Here is a 27,483-nt window from a genome sequence, read left to right as displayed (position 1 = left end):
AGAGGCAAGAAGAAGAAAGGTCAGGCGGAGTGTTCTGTTGGGAGGGTGTAACCCTGAGAAAGGTAGTTTCATTTCTACTGTTAAGTTTCTGTTCAATTCCCTACTTAAGTTTCATTTCTTCATATCTGAAACAGTATTTTTGGTTTTGAGGGAGGAGGGTATAAAAGGAGAGCAAGAGTGAATGAGAGCAGCCAGAAGACCAGAGCAGGAAGGAGCAGCCTAGGAGAGTCTAAGGACAGCTAGGGTAAAGGAACTTGCATTTTGCAATGTTTATTTTCTTTTAAGGCCTTTTGTATTGCTCAGCTCTATTGTATAAGTATCTTTAGTTGTGATTGCTTGCTTTATTATCAGTAAACTGCTGTGATTAAACCCTGTGTCTAGAGTGTCAGACACCCCATGTCTAAAGCCTGAACCCCATGTTACTGGGAAGGGGAAGTTTAAAAGAAGGAAGGTGGGACTCTTAAGGAGGCAAGCGATCCTTAAGGAGTTACTCAGGGGGTCCAGGTCATAAGAGGAATCCACACACACACTTGTATTTGCCCTGTTAGGGAAAATCTCTATGCTGGGAGACTATCATATGAGAACCCATCCAAATCCCCACTTTAACATGGAAATTGCTTGGAGATCTTGGATAAGTAGTTGATTCTTGACAGCATAATTCATGGGGTAATTGTGAGGACAGGCTCGACCTTGGGGGAGCTGGGGGTGGCGACGGCCGACAGGACGCTCAGGCGTGGGCTGGTCCATGAAGTCACGAAGAGTCGGAAGCGACTGACCGAATAAACAACAACAAATTGTGAGGACAATGTTATAAAGATATTTTAGCCCTTCCTGAGACAGGCCTGTAGTTTCAAACCATTCTAGACAGAAGGCTCCTAGTGCTACCAGTCAAAAGACACTGTGCAGTGAAACCATCTTTTCCTCAATTGTTTTTTTTTGTGAAAAGAAAGAAAGATGGAAGAAGTGGTGGAAAAGCATGGGAGGGTTGCAAGTGCAAGACAATAATGACTGGACCCCCTGTAATATTTCATGAATGAGGCAGGGTAATTGGATGATAAAAGCCTCATCTGGAAGCAACTTACGTGACTTGGGGCTATGCATAGGACTTGGACAAAGTCTGAAGCCTGAGTAGAATTGTGCTGCTTTGGTCCTGTCCTGTTGGTGAAGCAGGCTTTGCTCTGAAGCCAACAGAAGTGAAGCTGCTAGAGAACAATGCTTTGTTTGCGACTCATGTTTCGGATACAATATGCATTCCCAGACTTTATGACTCCAAATAATGTCTTTAGGGCCAAATCTACATGGAAACAGAATGAGAAGCACTTTATAGTTATATCCGGATTTTCATGAAATCACCTTGGTCCGTCAGTGGCATATGAAGCAAGAAAAGGAGAATATTTCTACCTAAATATACTACCTAAAAACCTGCTTTCCCAGGTCACACAGCACTTGAAGCTTCGGGGCTGGGTGGGTGGAGTCCAGGGAGTAGAACTGAATGTCATCAACCCCATAGGTGCTGCTCAGCAAATGTGAGAGGCTTGTTCCTTGCCCTGTCCACACTCCCTTGCTCAGGGAATGTTAATGGACGCACTTAATTAAGCCCCTGGAGTTTACCCCACATCTCTTCCCTCTCATCCATCATTGGGATATTGTGAATGCTTGAAACAGCACTACTGAGTTATTCTGAATGGGAAAAAGAGGCTACAAACTGTGAATGGATAAAGCAGCTACTCTGTTATTATGAATGTCTGAAACTGCACAACTGCGCAATTCTGAATGGGAAATCAAGGCTGTATATTGTGAATGGGGAAAGCAGCTACTCTGCTATTGTGAAAGAGCTACTGCGCTATTCTGAATGGGAAATCAAAGCTGCATACTGTGAATGGGGAAAGCAGCTACTCTGCTATTGTGAAAGAGCTACTGTGCTATTCTGAATGGGAAATCAAGGCTGCATACCATAAATGGGGAAAGCAGCTACTCCAATATTGTGAGTGCTTGAAACAGCGCTACTGCGATACTGTGAATGGGAAAAAGAGGCTAGATATAGTCAGTGGGAAAGCAGCCCTTCTGCGAATGGGGAAAAAGAGGGAATGGGCGGGGGAGCCCCACCCCTTGACCAGGTCACAGCCAGGTCACAGAAATAGGCATGCCCAGGATTTACTGTGAGGGAATGGGGCACACTGCAGCAGAACTGTGCGGGAGCTGCGTTTAAGGATGAAAGATGTACTAAAAGATCTTTCTGAAAATGCACCTTTTCCACAGGGAAGCTGAGGGGTTGCTGCAGATTGGTGACAGTGTCATCTGTTGCAAATGACCCCGATGTACTGTTGCTCTGCAGTAAATGGGCCATGTAGATTGGACCTTGGTTTATTTTCTCTTATGCTGCAGGATGAGGGGGAGGGAAGGAGTGCCATTCAATGACTGACAGGTGGACCTTCTAATCCTAGGGCACATTTTACCATTGGCTCCAATCACTGTGCTTTGGGGAAAGGCAACAGTGGGACCCTGAGATAGCGATGATTTTTCCAATGCCACCACACTTCACTATTAAAAAAGCCTTAAACAGGTTTTCAAGCATCACACTTCCTAGGCCCTGCATCTATCCTTCTAAGATTTTGTAGGTTTCTTGACTGGGGACACTGCTATGACATGTACCATTTTCATACAAATTGACCCAAAACCTACATGGCGGTGGAGAGAGTGAATCAGCCCCTCCCCAAATTGGAGAACTCCCCTTGCACATGAACCACTGCATCCATGTTTCTGAAACTTTACGAGTTTATTACTTAGGGTCAACTCTAGGCCACATGTGATTTTCAGAACACAAGTGTGACAAATATTTTCCCCAGAAGCCTTTGCATCTGGTAAGACTCTGGCACCAACCTGCATAATAAGCTACCTCACAAATATTTATCCAAAGTAGTTATTTGATCTTCCACATTTTTATCATAAGTGTACCTCTCTTATACATTTATAAAGAAGCATTAATGCAGGGTCTACAGACCAGCATCCACTGAGGGTGCAGTCCAATTTTTGGAAGGGTGTAATAACTAGTAAGGCTAATAATTGAAAAGTGATTATTTTGTGGCTGCAACAGAGCTTAAAAAGTATACAACAACAGCATGTTCAGGGACAATGATTCTAGAATATGTATAGAATCTGTGATGAATAATACAAAATGCCCTGCGTGTGTTGATGTTTTGGTTGTTATATAATTGTTACCGTGTATTTCTTAAATAAAATACTTTAAAAAACAAAAAAAGAAGCAGTGGAAATATTATGGTATATTCCTGCATGAAATTTTAATCAGTTTGATTCAAACAGAGTCATTCTAACTAAAGCATTTGTGCTGACATGATGTGACTTTTGTCTGAACTTCTTACTGACCTCTAAGCTTGCTTACATGAGAAGAGCAAGGTAGAATATTTTCCCAGGAAAAAGCAAAATATGTTTCAGATAGCATGTCCTCTTTTGGAGGCTCTTGCACAACCCCCCCTCCCCTGGTCTATTATTTTGACATTTGAAACCGGTCATTCCCTCAAAAGGGGCACTTTACTCCAATTTTCATCACATTCTTCTAAGAAATAAAAATGTTATTGGCAGTTCCCTCTCTTTAAAAAATCACAATATAAAGACTTGTAGCTCGACGTCCTCCCCTGCACCTATTTCTATGACACTGGGCAAACATAATTCCCTCCTAAGGGCTAGTATTCCTGGAACTATCATCGAGGGGTGTGTTTTGCCCTGTTGGCTTCACCTGGCTTGCAACTTTGTTGTGATGTTTCCCCAATCACATCTGCTCTTTTTACAGTTTCCACAGTGCTTATCATCACAGTAGCCTGGGGCTCTGTGCTGTTTCCACTGAGCTCTAATCAAATTATTTTCTTGATGGCTGGGTGGAATCTGGGTTGGGTCTGATGATCTCATCCGTGTTCCCACTCCTCCTCTTGCTGAGTCCCTGCTCCCTCTCCCCCTTGTGCTCCGCTCCAGTTTCCCACTCTGGCCAGTCGTCTCCCTGCCTTCTGAGCCCTTTCTCCCCCCTTTAAAGTGAGTTTTCAAGTGCAATTGCACTTTAATGAAGAGGAGTGAAAAAGCAAAGGCGCACTTGCATGTTAACAGGCACTGCAATCCTTCCTATTGTTCCCATAGTGCCCCGCTCCAGTTATGACTTCTCTGCACTGACAGGTGGGGTGGGTCGCTGACAGGTGGGGTGGGGGGATTGCAAGTGAACGTCATCTGACTGGCAGGGGCTGCTCACCCAATCAGAGTCTCACCCCTCCAGGCTCTACTCCCCTTAATGACAATCTTGGGAACAAGCCTCATTGACCACAATGGGAGTTACTTCTAAGTAGACTTCCTGGACATATACCCGATTCCGCCCATTTTTTTCCCTTTCCCTCTAAATAGCAGGCTACCACATTAGCAGGCACACGCTAAGTCGCTATCTCATTTTCACACTATTGCGCAAGTCTGCCATCCATCTGCATACCCTCTATGTCAGTTTCTTCCTGTGACTTTATCACTCTATCACTCAATCATGAAATAGCACTAACACACATTTGCACTATCGCGCAATAGCACTATGACGCGATAGCGCATTAGTCCAGGGGTGCCTGCTGACTCCTGTTGAGGTCAAGTAGGGTTGTTCCGGAAAATGCACCATCATGCAACAGCACTATCATGTGATAGTGCAAACACATGTTAGTGCTATTTTGCAATTGAGTGATAGAGTCATAGGAAGAAACTGACATAAAGGATATGCATATGGATGGAAGACCTGCACAATAGTGTGATAATGAGATAGTGACTTAGTGTGTAATATGAAAACTAGACTATGATGCTTGCGGCATCGTTTCCCTGGTCCAAAGGACACAAAGAAATATTAGTCGTGGATCCTCCCCACGTGTAGTTCTGGGGAAGCAAGTTGAGATAAACTTGATTTTCAGGCTGTAGTGGGAGTACTTGCTTGCCCATGATAGCAGGTTTATATGCACCAGTGTTCTAGCACTTATTTTCAATGACATTTTAAAAGTTGGTAACTCGGCATCCTGCTCCAAAATGGTGATGAAACTTCCGGAACACAGGGAGGGAAAGGGTTGGGTCACTGAGGTCACGAGCAGGTGAGTGACACACCCACAAGGGCTGGGCTACCTGCCCCATGGGCAGGACTATGATACTGAATCCAGTGCGGTTGTGGAAACAGGTCAGTAATGGAGCCGAAGTAAGCTGGAAAAGTTGGACTGTAACCAGACTCAGAAGAACCGGTTTTTCTGTGATAAAATGGGGGTCTGGTGCTGAATGACCACAATGTCATGGAAACACAGAGACCTCACCATGCAGCCATGTTGGAGTAAATAGCTGGTGGAAGCAAAGACCTGGTCTTTCCAAGTGAAAAACGTTATAGCTGTTTTTAGTTTCCCCATGTGTTAAGGAAATATCCAAAGCAGGTTAGGTTGAACAGTCAGAAATTTATTAAAGCACATCGCAGCTGAGTGGGAGGCAGACGACACTGGGTCTCACCAAAAAAAGAAAACAGGATGCATATATACAGATTAAAAGTTGGAGAACAAAGAAAACACACTACGCATGCTCAAGAGCTAATTTAACTCCGCAACAGTCTTATAAGCACAGCTGCCTGCTTATCTTCAGGGATGAGCTCCTTTGGTGGATAGGAATCTTCTGCTTATACTGAGCAAGTTACACTACCTTCTCATGGTCAGACACACACACATACTCTCTCTCAATCCCATCAGGCACCTCGCCTGAACCAAACTACTTACAAGGCCTAGTCAGGCCTACCTTCACAATCTCCCCTTTGGGCCTATTAGGCTCACCATCTATGCTTGTATTGTTATCAGTTGTTCAATCTCTTTATCTCTCTCTTTCTCTTCTTTTCACATTTCTCTTTGCGTTTTACTGGCTGTCTGGTGCAGTTCAGCTTTATGTATACTTTTAGTATGGAATTTGATACAACATTTAATCAAAGCAATGGTTACCTGGAATAAAACAATACAAACAATTATGCTTATTACATTATACATCTTGCTAGGTGGCTGTTTCTGGTAGATCTAGGTAATAGGGTTTAGTCATTTCAGTCTCATTCTGTGGAATTGAGATCATTGGTGTTCCTATATGGGCATGTGGCTGCAGATCTAGCAGCTGGATACATTTAAGTCTACTTGAATCTGGTTCACTCTATTCAGGGAAGTGCTCTTTGCTTTCATGCAACAAAAGATGCCAAGCAACAGCAGGAAGCAGGTGGGCCACATCATGAGAATGTGCTTCTGGTGGATGCTGAGACAACTCTTTCTTCACTAACAGTCACTAGGCTTACTGCTAGGCTTATGCTCACCTTGCCAGTGAGTGCTTGGCTCACTACTGGTCTTTCAGAGGTGGCTATTTTGTAATCCAGAGGAGGCCAAAGTGCCGGAAGTCTAAGAAGATTTCACACAATAGCAGGAAAAACGGCAACAAGCCAGTACCACGATGGTAACCAGAGATGTTCTTCTGTTTTGGGTCTAAAATGACTCAAAGGGCTGATGAACTCTGTGCTAGGGTACATCCAGCATTGTCTGGTTCTGGGGCACGTTGTCTCCTGGCGGCAACACTTCCTTGCAGTGGGATGCAGGGATCTAGGTAGGCTGTCTTTGCAGCTTCACAGTGGTGTGGGTGGTCAACAGCACCTGATGGGGTATTTTCTAGTGAAGCTCAAAGGAAGACTTCTTCTGATACTTTGATATAGACTCAAGTGTCTAGGCCACAGGTTGTGACACTGTATCATAGGAACTTCTGGAAGCGCTTTTTAACCTGTGAATGGAAAGCCTTCACACATTTCATTAATGCTTGGCAATAGTTCAACACAGTCTCATCACTTTAATGCAAGTTAGTAAGATGTTCTTTAATAGGGGCTGAAGATGGGAGTCTCATGGGTCTTCCCATAAGGATCTTATGGGGACTGAGTCCAGTCTGTAGGTGCAAAGTGGCACACATGTTCAGCAGGGATGAAGTTAGAGCATCATGCCATTTAAGTCCACTTTCAACACAAATTTTGGCTAATTTGTTCTTTAAGACTATTCTTTTTTTTCTATCAGCCCTGCTGGCTGGGGATGGTAGGGGCACTGGAAATGCTGTTACATTTTGCAGAGCTTTGTACAAACAACTACTCATACATATTTAAAAGAACAACATTTCTTCATCTGAATGAAATCTATTTGTATGTTAAAAGAAAGCTTACATGTCCCTTAACCTTCTTTGGGGCTGGTTATCTGAGCAGATGGTGCACCTTCTTTCTCTCAGAGGAGAACAGGCTAATTCACTCAGGATTTTATAGAGCAAGTCTCACTAAGTTAGCAAACTGTCAGAAAGTACACACACTGCTGCCCCCCCTTCACCAAGGTCTTTCTCTTTTGGAAGCAAAATAAGTTTCTTACAGTACAGAAATAAGTTTCTTACAGTACAGAAGCATTCCTTATCAGTTAGAAGGTACGCAGTGTGAAGAGCAATTATGGTGCATTGTTTTAGCTTCTGTTAGTAGCAAAAAGCATGGCTTTCACTGTTTGTGAATACAGCTATGGGGAAAAAACCTCTAAAATCATGAAAATTACCAACTTTCTAGCAAATCAGCATACTTGTGCTATTGATTACTGCATGATTACTGCATATGATTCTGGGCAAATTCACACCTGACTGTTTGCCGTTCTTTTGAAACCAAATCTAATACACTCCACTTCTTGAATTTTCACAGATTTCATATGCAGTTTTTCATTAAACAATTAAAACAAATCATACATCATTACACTTGCTAGGCTACATATAAAACAAAATGACAAAGCAAGAAAATAACAATAACTAATATAACAATGGGATAAGGCACAACACATAGGATTTCAAATCTACTGTTACCTCAGTGTACAAATATATCTCACTGGTGACTTTCAGTAAACTTGCTTAGACTACTTTAAAATCTCATTCCTATCTCGACAATATCATTTCTAACGCATGCAGCATCCCTCAACAAACATTCAGTTTAGCTTGCATGTTCTTTGTGCAGTAACTCTTAGTGGTACACACAGAAGGTTGGGCTTAAGCTGCAATACATGTTCAAACATGTTAGCCAATACATGACCATACAGACGGTCTCTAGCCAACACTCACTCTCCATTGCCAGTCACACACAAACATTGCATCTTGATCTTTGAATGAGAGAGGCTACTGTTATTGTAATTTTTGGGTGGCATATAGGGTAATCTGTCCAGCAGACCCAAAGGACAGGCATTTGATGTCTAAGAGGAGTAAAAAGCTTACACTCTCACATGGCAGGAACAATAGGCACAAATACAGATATAAAGACATTTTTTCTAAAAGCAAAAGTAAATACGAAGTTACTGAGTACATTAAACACATTATTCACATTTATGCAGCTTGCTTGATCTAAATCTTTGTGGCACCTTCACCTCTTAGGGGAATGACTCAATCAATTCTACCCGTCTTATCTCCTATTAGAAGGTGAGGAAGAAGGACCGTGGGCACTACCAGGCAGCCATCTGGGGAGCGCCACAAATGCCAGTGTATTGAGAACAACCAGCCAGTCTCCACTTTTCTTTTTTAACACTTGGGCCTGATTTTGGAGTTGTGCAACATCTTCAAAAGTTGTCATGGAAGACTGGTTTATTGCTGAAAGGAATGAGGCAGTAGCTTTAGTGAGGGCGAAAAGTCCTGCTCCTTGAGCAGAAGTACAGTAAGGCAAAAGAATTTGTCCTACTGCCGTATGGAAAGTACAGACAGCCTATCTCTTCAGCATTTCTTTCACAAGACCCATCTACAAAATATACACAATCTATATTAATCAGTGGCTCGTCTGACAAGTCTGGATGTGGCTTTGCTAGGTGCTCAACCACTTCTAAACAATCATAAGGAATACTTTCAGAAGGATCAGACAGCAAAGAAGCAGGATTTAGAATGGAACAATGTTGTACTGTAATATGACTGCTGGAGAGAAGCAAAATTTCATACCTGAAGAGGCATGACTGAGATAGGTGCTTTGTTTTAAGTAAAAGAGCTGCTGTTGTGAGGTACACAAAGAGTTAAAGAAGAACTTAACACAATATTGTTTAGAGGCTTGAACAAGGAGGGCGGCAGAATCAAGGAAAGTACTGTAATATGTTACTAGTAAGTTCTTATCGCTATACTTTTAGGTAAGTACACTAAGAGCACAGTAATTTTTTTTCGTAACAGAAGAGAGTGAACGGAATAATTAGGAAACAGTGTTGTTTTAGAACAGTGCTTGTTTTGGAGCAGTGGAAGCAGATTCAGCTTCGGAAGACCAGGGAAGTGGCTCAGGAATATCTAAATATACTCTGTCAGGGAACAAAGATAGTGGAACCAAGCTGACACAAAAGGTCTCTGGTCAATAGAAAGAAATGGGTGTTGATGAAGTTACAAACCTCTGAGCTGTCTTAGAAGTTCTGAGGAAGAGGGGGAGGAGGGGGAAGCCGCTCGGAGGTGTGAAGTGTTTCGATTGGCTGGCCAGGCCAGTGGGGACACTTAATTTTCTCATGCTCAACTTGGCTTCAAAAAGTGGCAGCAGTGCTAGAATGTTTTTCAAAAAAATGTCTTTAGACAATCTATATAGGCTGCTGTAGTCTCACTTTTGTTTTGTGCAGACAAATTTCAGGCATTATTCCTAGGCGTCTGATGCACACTTGGTCTAAAGTATCAAAATCAGCTGATTCTTGATTTGGCCAGTTTGCATGTTCTTTTAATCTAGTGCACACTTCTTGGGGCAAAATAACTTGCATCAGTTGGCTCATGCTAGCCCAATTAGGATTTTAACAAGTGATCACTGCTTGCAATTCTGCTCTAAATTTCTGTGGCTTTTTTCTGATGTTTCAAAATTTGACCTGGTCTTTCAGGTTTTCTTGGGAGTCCTTAAGACTCCACTCCCTGGGACTTAACATATCAGTCAAAGAATGCATTCTCATTGACTCTGTGCCGCCTTGGACCTCAAGATTCCAAGGCTCCCTTTAAATGCACGATCTGTCCAAATCAAAGGTCCCAACCAAGGGAAATTGTTTGGACGGGTCAAGTTCTAATTGTCCAAATCTTGCAAGGCTTAGGTCCATAATTCCTGTACATATACACTGAAAGTGTCCCTTTTGGGGTTGTGGAATTTCTTTGGAAGAATCTGACCCCATCCTCAATTCACACAGGAACATACAGGAAAACAATCAGGAGGTCTCCACAGGCTGTGAGAAACAAAAGGCACTGCCAAACTCAGAAACCAACTCTCACTGAATTGGAGGCACAATCAGTCACTCACGGTCAAAGGAGCTCATACCATGGTCCATGTCAGGGAGTGAAGGAAAGGTTGAGTCACTCACTGCAATCTCCATTCATTCAGGAATGATTTATTGAGAAGGTCCGTGCCTTGCCGGCTGGCTCATACCATGCAGGGAAAGAGGAAAACTCACTCACACAAGGTTCCAGTGAGTATAATTTGCCGTGGTCCTTTTTACCTCAGTCCATACCAGGCAACTCTTGTTCAGTTCTTTTCCTCAGTTCACACAAGGCAACTCTCATTCACCTGGCACCATATCACACAGACCTCTATAATCCAAAAAACAAAAACAAACAAACAAAAACAAAACAAAAACTTATCAAATGCTTAAATTACTGACTGTCTTTTTAAAGGTGGTATCCTGTCAGCCAAGGCAGAATCGTCCCACAGCCAGCCTCATACTGAGTCCCAGACTTAGAGATTTCAAAAGGTCCCTTCTCTTGGTGTGCTGTTCTGGGATGTTCAGTGAATGGCGGTCCAAATTGGTTTGATTCTCCTCAGCATTTGGGATCCGAGTCATGGCACCAAATTGTTAAGGAAATATCCAAGGCAGGTTCACAGCTGAGGGGGAGGCAGACGACACTGTGTCTCACCAAAAAAAGAAAACAGGATGTATATATACAGACTGAAAGTTGGAGAACAAAGAAAACACACTACACATGCTCAAGAGCTAAATTAACTCCACAGCAGTCTTATAAGCACAGCTGCCTGCTTATCTTCAGGGATGAGCTCCTTTGGTAGATAGGAATCTTCTGCTTATACTGAGCAAGTTACACTACCTTCTCATGGTCAGACACACACACACACACACACACACACACACACTCAATCCCATCAGGCACCTCTCCTGAACCAAACTACTTACAAGGTCTAATCGAGCCTACCTTCACACATGATTGTCAATGGGAAGCACAAAGCCTCAGTTTCCCAAACCTCGACTCAGGTTCAGTACTGATACTGGTAGAAGATGTAATAATTCTATGTTTCCACATACACCCAATCAGATTGTGTTAGAACATGACATTACATAGTCAAGTCAAACAATATATTAACTCTCAGCTTATCGATAGATAACACTATCGAAACTTCTCCCACTTCACCATGTAAATGTGAATGCCAAATTCTTTCCAACTGCTCTGCATACCCAGCTAATTTTTTACCAGATAAGGATAACTGATTCAGCCATACCCAACCATCAGATCTAGATTGCTTCTTGATCTTGTTGCTAAAGGGCAATGAAGGAGACATGTGGTTTGCCAAGCTGGCACCAGCTTGGCCTGCCGACATGTCCTTAGGAATGGTCGTGTATGCATATAGGAGGTTTCATCAACTTGTTAAAGGAGCATTAAATCAATGCTTCTAAAGAGGCATATGCAAAGTAAGGTGATGTCACATCTATTGATTTCCATTAGCTTGAAGCTGTGAAATAGTACATCAGAAATTAACAGGCCACTTTTTAATGCTTCTGGTGAACATGAAGTTATGGAGAACTCTTCTCAATCATCCCAGAATGCAGGACACGGAATAATGGGCTCAAGTTACAGGAAACCAGATTCCGGCTGAACATCAGGAAAAATGTCCTGACCGTTAGAGCAATATGACAATGGAACCAACTGCCTGGGGAAGTGGTGGGCTTTCCCACACTGGAGGCATTCAAGATGAGGCTGGACAGCCATCTGTCAGGGATGCTGTGGCTTGGATTCCTGCATTGAGCAGGGGGTTGGACTCGATGGCCTTGTAGGCCCCTTCCAACCCTACTATTCTATGATTCTATGATGATTCTATGTTTCCAAATGTTAGCAATGGCTCTTCCATGTGCATATCAAATGAAATGTCTCAAGTCAAGGCTGACCCTTCTTTAAGTATTAGGTGCATTATACAGTGAAGTGCACATGGGACTGAGCAAGAACTTTATAGTAATTTGGCCTAAACTTAAAATTCTTACATTGGACAACAATTTAGGAGAGAGTAAGTCTGGTAAAAAAAAAACAATGTTCTCCTGAATATTACGTACGGATATCCCAAGTGGTACAATACCTGGCAGAAAAGAAACCATGGGGCAGGTGATCATTTCTCAATTGTACAATATGCTCCAACAAATATTCACATTGTGATTATTAACTTGCCCTTTATTAATTTTGAAAAGAATAGTATCAGTTTTCCAAAGTAACTGATTATACTTTGGTTTATTATCTTACTGCTGATATTTTTTCTAAGAGCAACATTTTTTTAAATCAAGGGCACAAATTGGTTTTAAAAGACTTTTTAACAAAGGAGTTGGACAGCTTATCATCCTTTTTTAAAAAATAGAATGTGTAGATATTTCGTGTGCTTAATGATATGGGAAAATAAGAGTAAACAGATAAGCCAGCAGAGGACAGTTGCCCTGAGTATAAAAGTTGGTGCGGCACAGCCACAACTGAGGACAGGATTTGTGGATTCTCTAGTAGATCACATTGGCCAAGTCTCTGAGCACCATGAAGTGGTTGATCCTGGTACTGGTTTATCTTCACCTGTCAGAGGGGCTGGAGAGGTGAGTATCCCCATTAGTGGTCCTGAATGAGATGAAAGTATCACTTGTAGGAAAACTTAGCTTTTCAGGCTTTCTGCATTTACTCATCCTTCATAGACATCCATGCTTTGAGTAGCAACTAGCATGGTGGGCGATCAGCAATTTCCAGAACCAAATGAAGAGGAAACTTGGTGAACAAAAAGGACATAAGAGGTACAGTGAGGTTCCAACATATTTCTGCTTATCCTATAAACTCATTTCATGTTGTGCAGAATTATTCTGAAGAAAGGGAAATCCATACGGGAGAACATGAAGGAGAAAGGAGTGCTGGAGAAATTTCTGAAGAAGCACCGTGTTGATCCTGTGATGAAATACCACTTCAATGAATACAATGTTGCTTATGAACCAATAACCAATTTATTGAATGTGAGTATTGTAACAATGTAAATTGGATCTCCGTTCTTTTGTTTCATATTTGTGATTGATGAAATAACTGAATTTGCTAATTGAGTGCTCATGGCTGAGCTCAGCAAGCGATGAACAACCCATCCACTAGTTGGGGTGAATATGATAAGCAAACCTATAGCTGTGTACATATGTCTCTTCTTTGGACACCAGCACTGGTCATGTTGTTAGAGAAGAGGATTAAATTAAGACATTAATTTAAATTGATTCTCTTCTTGCATAGCCCTCCCCTTGGCCTGCTGTATGATAGGAACATAAGGAGAGCCCAGCTGGATCAGACCAAAGGCCTGTCTAGTCCAGCATTTCCACAATGGCCAACCAGTGGGGGTGGACTTTGGATGCCGAAGGCAATGGTGGCATGATCTTAGAGCTCCCTGCCTTCAGGAAATATTTTAAGCCGAGAAAGGTTATCTAAAAAGAAAATAGCTCCTGGAAAGAAATTCCAGACAGCCGGTAATGAATCTATTGGGGAGAAAGGAGAGCAGAATAAAATACTTCTTTAAATCAGCAAAGAAGCTGCGAGAAGAAGTTGAGATCAGTGGAATGGTGGTATCAAAAGAAGAACTGACCAAGCAATTAACAACACTCAAACGAGAATTATTGACTGCTTAGAAGGAAGGACTGGAAGATAAATTGGAGCAACTACAAGAGAGGATGAGGGAAACAGAAGTGGCAGTTTCAGAGAACGCAGACAGACCCGACACACATGAGGTACAAATTAAATCTTTAAGAAAGCTAATTGAAGAGATTAGCTTAAATGTGAAAATTTGTCCAATAGGAATCATAGGAAAGATGTGCGTGTTCGTGGAATTATGGAGACTGCAGAACGAGAATCTGTTAAAGAATTTATAGTGAAATGGCTTACAGAACTATTGCCTGCATGTAAAATACAGATGGACAATCTTGGAAGAGCTCATTGGGCACTAGGACCCAGAAGGTTAGAAACAAGCATTCCATGAGATATTATAATCTGTTTTGTAAACTACTCCCTAAAGGAAAAGATAATGAAAGAAATATGGCCAATGAAAGAAATAACGTATATGGACATGCCTGTGATGTTTCTACAAGACTTAGCCCCAGAGATGCTACAGAAAAGGAAAAATCTAGGTGCATTTACAAGAAAATTTCAAGAAGAAGGAATTAAATATTTCTGGGGCTTCCCTTTCAAACTGACAATAATATATAAAGGGAAAACATATCTGGTAACAACTAAATCTGGGATCAAGGGACTGTTCCGAGACTTAAAGACAGAAATCCCAGAAGAAGAAAAAGGGGAAGAAAGGACTGTAGATGACCAGACAGATGTTTCAGATGGCGAGGGGGAGGAGATATGGCAGCCGACTACAAGCATAAGAGGAAATAAGAAAGAGAAAAAGATAGCATATGTTTCTACAAGATAGTTAAGGGAGCGGCCACGAAGGAAAAAAACAATGAAATGAATAAATATGGATTGAGTCATAAACAGGAGGATATGAAATAATTATTGGCAAAAAAGGAAAAGAAAAACAAACACACTGAGGGCAAGGGAATCTAAGGCAAGGAGCCAGCTTAGGAAGAAAGACGTTGGCTGAGTACCCCAGAGAAGATAAAGAAGTTTAGTTATCCTCTCATATTGTTCCAGTTTTGCTCTTGTCTGTGTGTGCGTGTGTGTGTGTGTGTGTGTGTATTTCTGTCTCACAACTTTTCTCTGTAAACTTGTAAATTTGTCTAAATATCCTGTGTGTTTATATAAGAGAGTATTGTGACACTATACCGATAAGCTTTGGCGATAAGAGTAGGGTGGAGGAAATTAAAATGAACTGAAAGAGCCATTGGCTCTTGGGAGCAGGAGCAAAGAACGTGCCAGGAAAGGGGGGAAGGAATTAGGAGGAATGGGAAATAACAGGTAGCTTTTAGGAGAAAAGAGAAAAGTAGAAGAAAATTTAAAATAAATATGGTATATTTACATCTCTGAATGTAAGAGGAGAAGGGGGTTGGGTAAAACAAACTTGAATGCATAAATCGATATCTGAAATGAAGCCTGAGATACTATTTTTGCAAGAACTAGAAGAGCAAGGGGGTAGGGATATTAAGTTATAAGGAGATACATTTTCAATTAAAAAGCATGATGAAAGATAAAAGGGGAGATACATATTTGTAGAGGGGATATATAATAACAACGTGTTAATAACATTGGCATCAGTATATAGCCCTAACATGAATCAATTAAGTTTTCTACAGAAGATCTTAGCTAAAGTTAACAGATTCTCAAAATCAGAAAAAAATAATTGTAGGAGATTTAAACTGGAATCTGCAGGGGGCAACACCAATGGGCGGTACGAAATGAAGAACAATGTTAAAGCAGGACAGAAGAGTATCCCGGTTAGGGATGGCGGAGAATTTCTCCACGAATCTCGAGGAGGCCGAATGCCAATGCATTCGGCCCACCGAAATTGTTGGTGAAATTCTCCGCCACCCCCCCGCCACCCCCCAGGATGGGACTTACCTCCCTCGAATGTCCCTCTCGGCGGCAGGTCCTGGCGGGAGTTCGGCGGCGGTTCATCGGGGGCGGGGGCGGCGGCCGGTCTTCCGACCAGCTGCTGCCGCCGCCATTACAAAATAAAGTAAAAAAACAAACAAACACCGATGATAGGCTACGTAACGATTTACGTAGCCTATCACGGCTAGATTTCCAAAGTCAGCTGTGATAGGCTACGTAAATCGTTACGTAGCCTATCACGGGTGACTTTGAAAAAAAAAAAAGTGCGTACACAAATGGCGGCGCCCATGGGCGCCGCCATTTATGTTCCTTATTTGGGCCTGGTAGTTTACGTAAAGATTTACGTAGACTATGGCGAAAATAAGGGCAACGCAAATAGCGTTGCCCTTATTTTCGCCGTAGTCTACGTAAATCTTTATGTAGACTACCGGGACCAAATAAGGAACGCAAATGGCGGCGCCCATGGGCGCTGCCATTTGCGTACGCACTTTTTTTTTCCCCCAACGTCACCTGTGATAGGCTACGTAACGATTTACGTAGCCTATCACAGCTGACTTTGGAAATCTAGCAATGATAGGCTACGTAAATCGTTACGTAGCCTATCACGGGTGTTTGGGGTTTTTTCCCCTTTTTTATTTCGCGGCCGGGGAGATGGGGTGCTTCTCCCCCCGGCCTGAATTTCGGCTGGGCGAGGCGGGGCGCCTCCCCCCCCGGCCTGAACTTTGGGGGGAGAACCGAAGTGCCTCCCCCCCACCGCGAAGCAAGCTGCGGGACCAGGTAAGTGCCTTTCGTACATCCCTAATCCCAGTATATGGAGATTTTGAAAAAAATACTATATTTACGATGCTTGGATTGAAATAAACCCTAATAACTATAGTCATACATATTTTTCAGAGGTATATAACAGTTTCAGTAGGTTGGACACAGTTTTAACGACAGAAACTTTCTTATGAAGACTTAAAAAATGGAAATTGGACAAATAAAAGTAACAGGAAAGGAAAGGTCCTCCTGTGCAAGCACCGGGTCATTACTGACCCCTAGAGGGATGCTGCTTTCGCTGGCGTTTTCATGGCAGACTATAGCGGGGTGGTTTGCCATTGCCTTCCCCAGTCATGACTACCTTTCCCCCAGCAAGCTGGGTACTCATTTTACCGACCTCGGAAGGATGGAAGGCTGAGTCGACCTGAGCCAGCTACCTGAGACCCATGCCCCAATTAAAATGTATGTAGAGATAGACCAATAAATTAGGATTATATATGGAGATTGAATCCCATATTATTAACCAAGGAAGATATTAAAGCTAGCATAAAAAGGAATATAGAAAGATATTTTGAAGACAATAAAACAGGGGAAACAACAGAAACAATGAGATGGGAAGCAGGCAAGACAACAAGAAAGAGAGGCATTACAAATAAATAAAACAATGATAGACATGTTATATGTCAAGCAAAGGTATTATGAGTTTACAGGAAAAACCTCAAAATTGTTGGCGAAAAGAATCCAGAAAAAGAGAACTAGAACTAGGAACAGAAGTTTAGATTTGAATACAAAAGAAGGAATTAAACATATGATCAAAAGGAAATGGGAAAATTATTACAAACTAATTATTATAAAGATATTTATGAAGGGAAACAGATAGAAATAAAACAACGGCCAGCCAGCTGTCTATAGGAAGCTTACAAGCAGGGCATGAAGGCAAATGCCCTCTTCCACTGTTGACTCCCAGCAACTGTTAGTCAGAGGCATGGCTAGTAGCCATTGACTAGTAGCCAGTGATAGCCATATCCTACACGATTTTCTCTAATCTTTTAAAACTATGTAAGTTGGTGGCCATCACCACATCTTGATGAAGTGCATTCCATAGTTCATGTGTTATATGAAGTACTGCCTTTTGTCTGCCAGATTATTCAACTGTTCTGCTACATTGGTTGAGTCTAGGTGCTAGTATTATAAGAGCTGGAGAAAAACATTTCTCTATTGACATTCTCCACACCATGCAGAATTTTATACACCTCTATCATGTCCCCTTTAGTTGAATTCCCCCTAAAACAAATAGCCCCAAACGTTGTAACCTTTCTTCTTAGGGGAGTAGTGTAATGTACTTGCTTCTTGGGATGCACTGAAACTTAATTCTTCATGAATTGAAAAGATCTTTTATGTTCTTCAATGTGGCTGTGTGCACATATCCCTTTTTTGGATCACAGGATGGGTCTTGTAGTTAAAGATGAGGGTAAAAATTAGACATTTGCTTCTGTTTTGGCATTGCTCTGCCACTATCCTGTACTATCTTGAAGAGTAGCTTTGACAACCTTCTTTGTGGAAGGCTGGGTTAAACTGAGTTCTTTATTATCTAGATGGCTCTTTTGATATCTTCAGTGGGAAAATACTAGAAATATAGTGAAAAGTTTAACAGCATTTAAAGACCTTGTGAAATATTCCACCTTACTGAAGCTTTTCATTCGGCAGACTTACTACTTTGGAGAGATCAGTATTGGGACTCCACCACAGAACTTCCGAGTTCTCATGGACACCGGATCTGCCAATCTCTGGGTACCTTCTGTGAACTGTAAGACTCAGGCCTGTGGTGAGTTCTCTACGGCATCGTTTTTTAAGCGAGCATTTTATTTTGTTTTGAAGTAATTCAAACTTATTTGCTAAAACTGACCGTTTCCAAACTAAAACTAACGATGTAATAATCCTATATTAGATTAGGGCTCAGATACCTTCCTGACTCTTTGATGTCTCTGGGCTTCAATTCATCATTCTTTGAGTTCAAAGGTTTTATCGCTTTTAAGACAGTATGGGATGCAATGCGGCAGATCTGAAGCATCTATATATATTTTTTCATTTTTGGAAACAAAAAATGCTTTGACAGCCAGGATACTACCATAGCATATTAAAGAACACAACTCAGCTAAGGTGTGTCATACAAACAGAGGGTGGAAGCACATGCTATGAAGGAAATAGCATTTTCCATTCATAAGGCAAATGTGGGGGCTGTAGGAAGCTGAACTTTCCCCTTGCCCAACAATTCTCTCTTTCAAATCTCTCTCTGGGCCATTTTAAATCATATTTTCATTTAGCTGGGCTTTGAAACCAGGGGGGAAAACCTGGCCAAGGAAGCAGTGAGGCAAAAGCCTTGGGGGGCATTTGTAAGGAAGAATCAGTGGGATCATGGAAGGGTTAAGTGCCCCTCCTGCCCATCTGCTAATCTAAGCCCCCCCGCCCTTCTGTTACTTCTGGAAATGCTAGTTTTGAAACATGGTTTTGCTGAGATCGTATGTAGTTCTGCCCTTATCTTGAGAAACAAAATAATATTGAAGTGGGGTAAATATTTAAGTGGTAGAGGCCATGTTTGCATGTAAAAGGTCCCAGGTCCAGTCCGTGGCATTTCCAGGTAGAAAAGGCAAGACTCCTGTCTTGAAATCCTGGAAAGCCCCCGCCAGTCATAATAATAAACTAGATGGACCAATGGTCTGAATCAGTATAACGCAGCTTCCTACATTCCTATAAGGAAACAGAAAATGAGGTTTTGTACTGAGCTGGCTTTTAGCATTCATAACGCTGTGACCTTAGCAAATGAGGTTAAACTAATGGTGCTTCCAGACCAAGGGCTCCTAGTTCTAACAATCAAAAGGCATTGTTCAGCTATTCCATCTTTCTCTGCTGGTAAGAAAAAAGATGGAAGAAATAATGAGAGAACACAGGAGGGTAACAAATTGAATCATAGAATCACAGAATAGTAGGGTTGGAAGGGGCCTACAAGGCCATCGAGTCCAACCCCCTGCTCAATGCAGGAATCCAGTCAGAACATCCCTGACAGATGGCTGTCCAGCCTCGTCTTGAATGCCTCCAGTGTGGGAGAGCCCACCACCACCCTAGGTCATTGGTTCCATTGTCATATTGCTCTAACGGTCAGGACGTTTTTCCTGATGTTCAGCCGGAATCTGGCTTCCTGTAACTTGAGCCCATTATTCCGTGTCCTGCACTCTGGGATGATCAAGAAGAGATCCTGGCCTTCTTCTCTGTGACAACCTTTCAAGTACTTGAAGAGTGATATCATATCTCCACTCAGTCTTCTCTTCTCAAGGCGAAAGAACTGGACACAGTACTCCAGATGAGGCCTAGCCAGTGCTGAGTAGAGGGGAACTAGTACTTCCCGGGGTTTGGAAGCTATGATTCTATTAATGCAGCCCAAAAGAGCATTGGCCTTTTTTGCAGCCACATCACATTGTTGGCTCATATTCAGCTGGTGATCGACAACAATTCCAAGATCTTTCTCGCTTGTAGTGTTGTTGAGCCAAGTATCCCCCATCTTGTAACTGTGCATTTGGTTTATTTTTCCTAGGTGCAGAACTTGGCATTTATCCCTATTAAATGTCATTCTGTTGTTTTCTGCCCAGCACTCCAGTCTATCCAGATCACTTTGAATTTTGTTTCTGTCTTCCAAAGTATTAGCTACCCACCCAATGTTGTGCCATCTGCAAATCTGATCAGCATTCCCCGCACCTCCTCCTCCAAGTCATTAATAAAAATGTTGAAGAGCGTTTTCCCAGGACTGAGCCCTGGACTGAGCCCTGTGGTACTCCGCTCATTACCTCTCCCCAGTTTGAGAAGATCCCATTGATAAGCACTCTTTGAGCCCCATTGTGTAGCCAACTGTGGATCCACCGGATTGTTATTTCATCTAGCCCACTTTGAGCTAGTTTGCTCATCAGGATATCATGGGGCACTTTGTCAAAAGCTTTGCTGAAGTTGAGGTATATTATATCCACAGCATTCCCACAGTCCACAAGGGAGGTGACCTGATCAAAAAATGAGATCAGATTAGTCTGGCAGGATTTGTTCTTGACAAATCCATGTTGGCTTTGAGTAATCACTGCATTGTTTTCAAGGTGCTTACAGATGGATTGCTGTTTGAAGACATCATCACCTGGTCCCCTGTAAAATTCCATGAGTGAGACAGGGTCTTTGCATAGTAACAGACTTGCCTGGAAGCACAATAAATCTCAAATAATATTCCACTCTTCAGGGGTGACGGTGGCGTATAGATTTGCAGAGGTGGTGGCAGGTCATAACTATTTTGTGGGGGAAAGCACTCCTTTGATTCTCAATTGCAAATTTATTTTTGTTTGTATCCTGCTCTTTCTCCAATGACAACAGCGTACATGGGATTATCCAAGTTTATCCTCACAACAACCCTGTAGGGTGGATCGGGCTGAGAAAAAGTCACTTGCCTGAAAGGCATCCAGTGAGCTTTATGGCTCTCTAGGGATTTTGAACTCAGACCAGAAATTCAAGTCCAGAAATCTATATATTACATTGCTCTGGTTTTCATATGACAAGGAGACATTATAAAGGTATATTGGTGCGCGCACGCACTTCAAATCATTTTGAAAAAGTGAGGGCTTCCTTGTTGTCCAACAATGAGGACATTAAGAGCTAAACACAGGAACAAGGAAGCTGCTTCTCTCACAAAAAATATGTGTAAGAAGTGTCCTTGTTACTGTGTTTAGCTCAGAATGTCCTCATTATTGGACAACATCTCTCACAAAAACATGAATGTGTCCTTCTCCTTGCCTCCTTTTCTCATCTCCAGTGTGTGAGCATATGAGACTTGTGGATTATTCCCATTAAGGCTGGGCCTGTAAGAAAGTCAGACCTCTTCTGAACAAAGCTTTGAGTGGGAATTCACACTGCACATCTTTCATTGACACATCCAAAAAGATTTGTAGACCTTGTTTCTTTTTGTATTCTAGTTAACCATAATAGGTTCAACCCTAGTACATCCTCTACCTACTCCAACAATGGACAGACCTTTACCCTGTACTATGGGAGTGGTACCTTAACCGTCATGCTAGGCTATGACACTGTGCAGGTAAGTGAACTTTGCATCATGCAGTCATTCATTTTTAACTATGCTATATTCTGGGGATCTTCAACTGTGATCAAGGCAAGACTATCAGGAAGCAATTGTTGGGGTGGGGGGGCGGGGAGAAAGCTCCTGCTTAGAACCTAGCATTGCAATCTGAACTTAGCAAGTGCAAAAGAATGGGTCCTAAAGCATATGTGTGACTTGTGATACCCAGATTCAGTATTACTTAGGCTCCTATTACACATTCCATTGATTTCCTTTTCTCCTCTCAACTTTTTTTAAAAGCCAAAATTATTCTCAGGGGTCTGAGAGCATTTCTACATGAGGCTTGTATCCTGCACCATTACTGGGGCTTCTGCTTCCAGATTCTTTGTGGGATTAAGATCAGCTCCTTTACACGTGCCTTTTCTGGGATTTTTCTCTCTCTGGCCTTCTATATGTTTAATTATACGACCACTACATGGCACTGTGGTACAGCGGAATTGCACTTTTACATGTGGCTTCTATGGCGGGATGATAAAATACCGGACTTTTCTCATTATGAAAACAACTGCGATAATGGTTGCAAAGAGCGGGAGATGCCCTGGAGGATGGCAACATTATCTAAAAGGAGCCACAAACTGTCATGAGTGAGCAATCACGAGCGCATGATAAAAGCCTCGTGGAGAAATGCCTTGAGAGTTGGGGCAGAGGACAGTCAGATCGAGATACTGTGTTTTTACCTTTCCCTTCTTGATGATGCCAACTGTAGGCATAGGTGATTTTGCAGGGAGGTACACTATTGTCCAATTGTAGGTGGCTTATAGAGGTGGGCAAAAAGCCTGATCTTCTTTGTGGATTTGGCTGATCAAGCCATTTTGGCACCTGTGCTGCTAAATGCAAAAGCCTCCTCCCATTCATGGTCTATACATGGCATTAACCCGTGTGTGTGTGTGTGTGTGTGTGTGTGTGTATGTATTGTTGTTGCTGTGACAAAGCACATGATTACAGTGATTTGTTTGTGTTGCATTACCTGTCCACCAAAAATCAGTTTAGTCATTCCATTTTACAGAAAAGAGCCTCATGCCTATTATAGTTAGTTGCTAAATTGTGAGTTTTGAATACCAGTCAAACTGACAACCATCTCTTCTCACAGAAGCTAACAGCTTTTTTCTGAGCACTCGGAATGTTTGTGGAAATTCCATAACATCACACCAGCTCAACCAATCACTACTAGAGGCCTCACTGCTCTAGAAAAATATTTACCGTGGCCTAATCTGAGGCTACTGTCATACCCTCCTGCACAGTAGTGCCAGCCCCGGTGGCTCATTAAGGGTGAGAAAGCAATGTGTGCAGTGCTTTAGAGAAACTTCCACATACGCCTCATAGTTGAAGCCCCCTAGACATGTGAGAACTAAAGTGTCACAAAATTCTATGCAGCGTATTGTATTCCTATTAGAACCACATTTGCTCCTTGCACTGTTGCAATGTGCCAATGTCGGGGGTACCTAAACAGAAAAGCCCATAGTGTGTTCCCCTATACATTGCTTGTGGTAATGTTTCAGTGTATAGGTGGGAGTATAAGATCTTTTACTTCCAGCCTCAAGAAGCCTTGTGTAAAGGAAACTGCATAGTTCTCCCAGAGGAATGGGCAATTAAGTTTCTTTGGTCCACTTCACTTTCAGTACACACAGCTGGGTCACATTGTCTCTCTGTTCAGGATTGTTCCTAATGTGATGGGTACTGCCTGTCCTTGCCAGTGATACTTGAGTTATTCAAGCCCATAATCGTTACCATGACGCAAATTGCAGAGGTGAAATCCATTTATTCCTTCTCCCTCAGGTCCAGAATATTGTTGTGCAAAACCAGGAATTTGGCCTAAGTGAGAGTGAGCCGGCTGATCCCTTCTATTATGCCAGTTTTGATGGGATTATGGGGATGTCTTATCCTGCCAGTGTTGTAGGCCATGTAGGGGGTGACACTGTTATGCAGCAGATGCTGAAACAAGGGCAGCTTTCTGAACCCATCTTCAGCTTCTATTTCTCACGGTAAGATAAGGTCCCACAACCAGTATTTTTGATAAGATTCATATACAAGATCATGCTTTTCAATCCAGAGGAACTCGTTTGGAATAAACAAACGTCTCTGCTACTACTACTGAGCCTTACAATCATACATACATTTGAGAATGAGTGTATAATAAAGACTAATGAATGCAAATTAAGTTTTCTCTTAGCTTTAACACCCTTTAACCATAAAACCAGACTAGTGGATTTCCCCAGCCTTACATTGCATGCTTTTCAGCAGAGTGAGACTCTGATAGTTGTGAATATGAATTAGTTGACCTAGGGTAATCTGTGCCTGATTTGCTCCTTTGTTCTCTTCTATCTTATCTATGCCCTGTTTTCGGCTCTCCTTTCATACTTTTGTCTAATCTTCTCTGTGTTCACTTACCTCTGAACATGTAGAATTCCACCAGATACATACACTTAAACCTTTTCCCAGCCAGCCAACTGTTCAGTATGGAGGATAATTGATCATGGGAGGCATTGACAATCAACTCTTCTCTATGCCTATATAGATCTCCATGAGCTTAATAGGTATAGTAAACCTGGACTGTTTTTATCCATTTTTTCCTCCCAGCCAACCCACTGTTCAGTATGGAGGAGAATTGATCTTGGGAGGTATTGATGATCAGCTCTTCTCTGGGCAAATTACCTGGGCACCTGTTACCCATGAAGCTTACTGGCAGGTTGCTATTGAGGAGTAAGTGATATATTTAATTTCCATTTCATTCATCCGTAAATGTACTTTCCTGCTTTAATCCACTGTTGGCATGTCCCTGTCCAGATGTATAAAAAAGGGTTTCCTTGCCCCTCAGAGTACTAGTCTTTCTGTGGATCGGAGATAGCTTTATTCCTGTTTTCCACATTAAAATGTGTGTGTTGGGTTTGGGAGGATATGACTGGACCAATGGGAGTAACAGTTGGATGGGAAATACATACATACATATATACGGTCCAGTAGTAATATATTGCAGATTGAGTATTGAGAAAATGAAATACTCCTGGGACGGAAGTGCTGCTTCAAGGAAAGCAAATAACAACTACACATTTATTGTGTGTACACACACACACACACACACATAATCCAGTAAGGCCTTTAACAACTTTGTGGCAGCCAAGGCAGGTTCGGTGGCAGCTTCTATTGATCTGGTATATAAGTTTAACCCTGTAAAAAACTTGGAACAATTTGCAACAGAGGAGGATGAAGCCTGAGGAAGACCGAAGCTCAACCAGTGAATTTTCTGTAGACTCTTTATAGGGAAGGGGGAGGAAACCTATTGTCCCAACCTACATCCACAGAGGTGAGTCTGTGTGAACCCATTCACTGCCTTAACATTGGTCTTGTCTCCATAGGTTTGCCATTGCCAACCAGGCTACTGGCTGGTGCAGTTCAGGCTGCCAGGGCATTGTGGACACTGGAACGTTTATGCTGGCTGTCCCAGAGCAATATCTTGGGAGTTTCGTGCCATATGTGGGAGCTGAAGAGGACAACAATGGAAATGTAAGTGGATGAAATAACTTCAGAGAGTTTTAGGTGATGTCTCAAAATATTTGTGCATTACCTCAGAGGAAAGAGGTATTTTAACATATACCATCAGAACACGGTGAAGTTAAGCCAGAGTAATGCCAGGCCTAATCAACTGAGTGCAAGAGACTACGGTCTAATCAATCCAATGCATGTAACTTGTCCCACCCAGAGGCCTCTGAGTGGATGCTATTGGAAAGAGAATGCTGGACTAGATAGACATCAGCCTATTCCACAAAGGTTATTTATAGGACATCCTGGTCTTTACTCTCTGGGTGGAGTGTGTGATGGGGGAGGCCTTGTTTACCATACCATGGCCTGCTACTGATGTTTACTTGGTCACAGTATGGAGGAAGGCCTTCTCAGTTGTGGCACCCACCATGTAGTTTAATCTCCCCAATGAGATCAGGCGGCCTCCTAATGTGGAGCGTTTCCACCAGCAAGAGAAAGCAAACATGTTTGCCTGGGTGTTTCTGTCATTGTTAGCATTGCCAGTTACCCGTCATGATGTTATAAAATGTTTTTATTGTTTTATCATTGAAATATATTTTGTTGCATAGTTTTATTGTATTTTATTGATTTTATTTTTGTGAAACAGTTGGGGATTTTTTTTTAATGAAAAATGGTATAAAAGTTCTGAAATGAAATAAATAATGTAGATGACCTTACCTTATGTGTTTGAGCAAGGCAGCCAGTGAATCTGCTGTGGACAGGTAGATGTCTATTAAATATATGGCTTTTGCTGTCTCTGAACTGCACTGAAATGAACTGAAAATATTTTGTGTCTGAGACTGTTTTATATAAGGGACATGATCCTACCAACCTCTCCTCTGGTCAGCTCCCAGAGTTAACCTTCCCTTTATATTTGTTTTTTTTCACAGTTCGTGGTGAACTGCAACAAGGTCCAGAGTTTGCCCACCATCACCTTTGTCATTAATGGAGCCCAGTTCCCACTGTCTCCCTCTGCCTATGTCAGCAATGTATGTATTGAATATTGCTTAACATAATGCCCCAGTACAGTGCATATTTTGAATTATATCACTGAAGTGTCCAGACAAAGATGATAATATCCAGATTATGTCAATTCACAAAACCTCTTGATAACCGGGCTTTATTTAGTCTTTGCTCAGGAAAACCATTGTAATGGTACCTGGGCATTTTTTTCTTGGCCTTTTCTTGTGGTTGTCTTCTGGAGACCATTGACCCTGCACGGATCTGTCACAGGCATTTGAATTCTTTCCTAGTTTTCCAGCTGAAAGACCTTCTCAAAGCTCCTCTGCTCTGTTGTAAATGCCAGAGGCAAGAAGATTAGTAACAGGATCATTTATAAAAGGAAAGGAAAGGTTCCTCCTGTGCAAGCACCAATTCATTGCTGACCCCTAGAGGGATGCCGCTTGTGCTGGCGTTTTCATGGCAGACTATAGCAGGGTGTTTGCCATTGCCTTCCCCAGTTGTGACTACCTTTCCCCCAGCAAGCTGGGTACTCATTTTACTGATCTTGGGAGGAGGGAGGGCTGAGTCGACCTGAGCCTGCTACCCGAGACCTGGCTTCTGCTGGGATCGAACTCAGGTCATGGGGAGAGTTTCGGTTGCAATACTGCTGCCTACCACTCTGCGCCACATGAGGCTCTTCTCCTTTATAAACACAGGAATACAAAGTGAAGAAGATCCTTCCATTTTCTTGTTTTTGCCAGAGTACAGATGTTGCACACTGTGCCAGCGAGGGATCACCATTGAACCCGTCTGCAGCAATAGGGACTATTGCCCTGTGAATAGTCAGATAGACTTGCCAAACGTGGATCTAACTCCTATAATATATTCTTGCAAACCAGTCCTGATCCCAGACTTCCTTATAATGCTTCATATTATTTCCCTGGCAGAGGTATGACTTGTTTTCTTTTTGTTCCTCAGGACAATGGCTACTGTACAATTCAGATGGAGTCCACATACTTGCCTTCTCCAACTGGGCAACCTCTATGGATCTTAGGTGATGTCTTTCTTAAGGAGTATTATTCCGCCTTTGACATGAGCAACAACATGGTGGGCTTTGCACCGTCAGTCTAGATAAAAAAAGGCTGATCTCTTTCTGGATTAATACTGCTATTCCATTGGACATTGACTGGAGGATCCTAAACTGTTTGTAAAGGAAATTACAGCATTCTTAACTATCTATAATCCATCTGCCTCAACTTGGATATAACCAAATCTCCTCAAATCCATTGCTATGGAGAAATAAACTCAGATTTACC

The 27,483-nt window shown here is 42.2% G+C and overlaps 1 protein-coding gene across 1 annotated transcript; it reads left to right on the top strand.

The window, feature by feature from the left end:
• On the top strand, positions 1-27,483 carry LOC146348439 (pepsin B-like). Its single transcript, XM_084848327.1, has 9 exons — positions 1-62; positions 13,118-13,271; positions 18,256-18,373; positions 21,549-21,667; positions 23,486-23,691; positions 24,287-24,409; positions 25,063-25,210; positions 26,116-26,214; positions 27,146-27,483. The coding sequence occupies exons 2-9, from the start codon at positions 13,155-13,157 to the stop codon at positions 27,296-27,298; spliced, it is 1,083 nt and encodes a 360-aa protein (XP_084704453.1). The 5' UTR covers positions 1-62; positions 13,118-13,154; the 3' UTR covers positions 27,299-27,483.

The sequence above is a fragment of the Heloderma suspectum genome, chromosome 4, assembly GCF_057233095.1.
Source record: "Heloderma suspectum isolate Gila_16-S chromosome 4, 16-S_ref, whole genome shotgun sequence".
In the NCBI taxonomy this organism is placed as follows: Eukaryota; Metazoa; Chordata; class Lepidosauria; order Squamata; family Helodermatidae; genus Heloderma; species Heloderma suspectum.
Note: the sequence above shows the minus strand (reverse complement) of the source record. Positions and strands in the feature narration are given on the sequence as shown.

Coding starts and splice junctions, on each gene's coding strand:
- LOC146348439 (XM_084848327.1), top strand. CDS start 13,155: ATGAAGGAGAAAGGAGTGCTGGAGAAATTTCTGAAGAAGCACCGTGTT. Junction 13,272..18,255: donor CAATAACCAATTTATTGAAT/GTGAGTATTGTA, acceptor TTCATTCGGCAG/ACTTACTACTTTGGAGAGAT. Junction 24,410..25,062: donor TGGCAGGTTGCTATTGAGGA/GTAAGTGATATA, acceptor TTGTCTCCATAG/GTTTGCCATTGCCAACCAGG.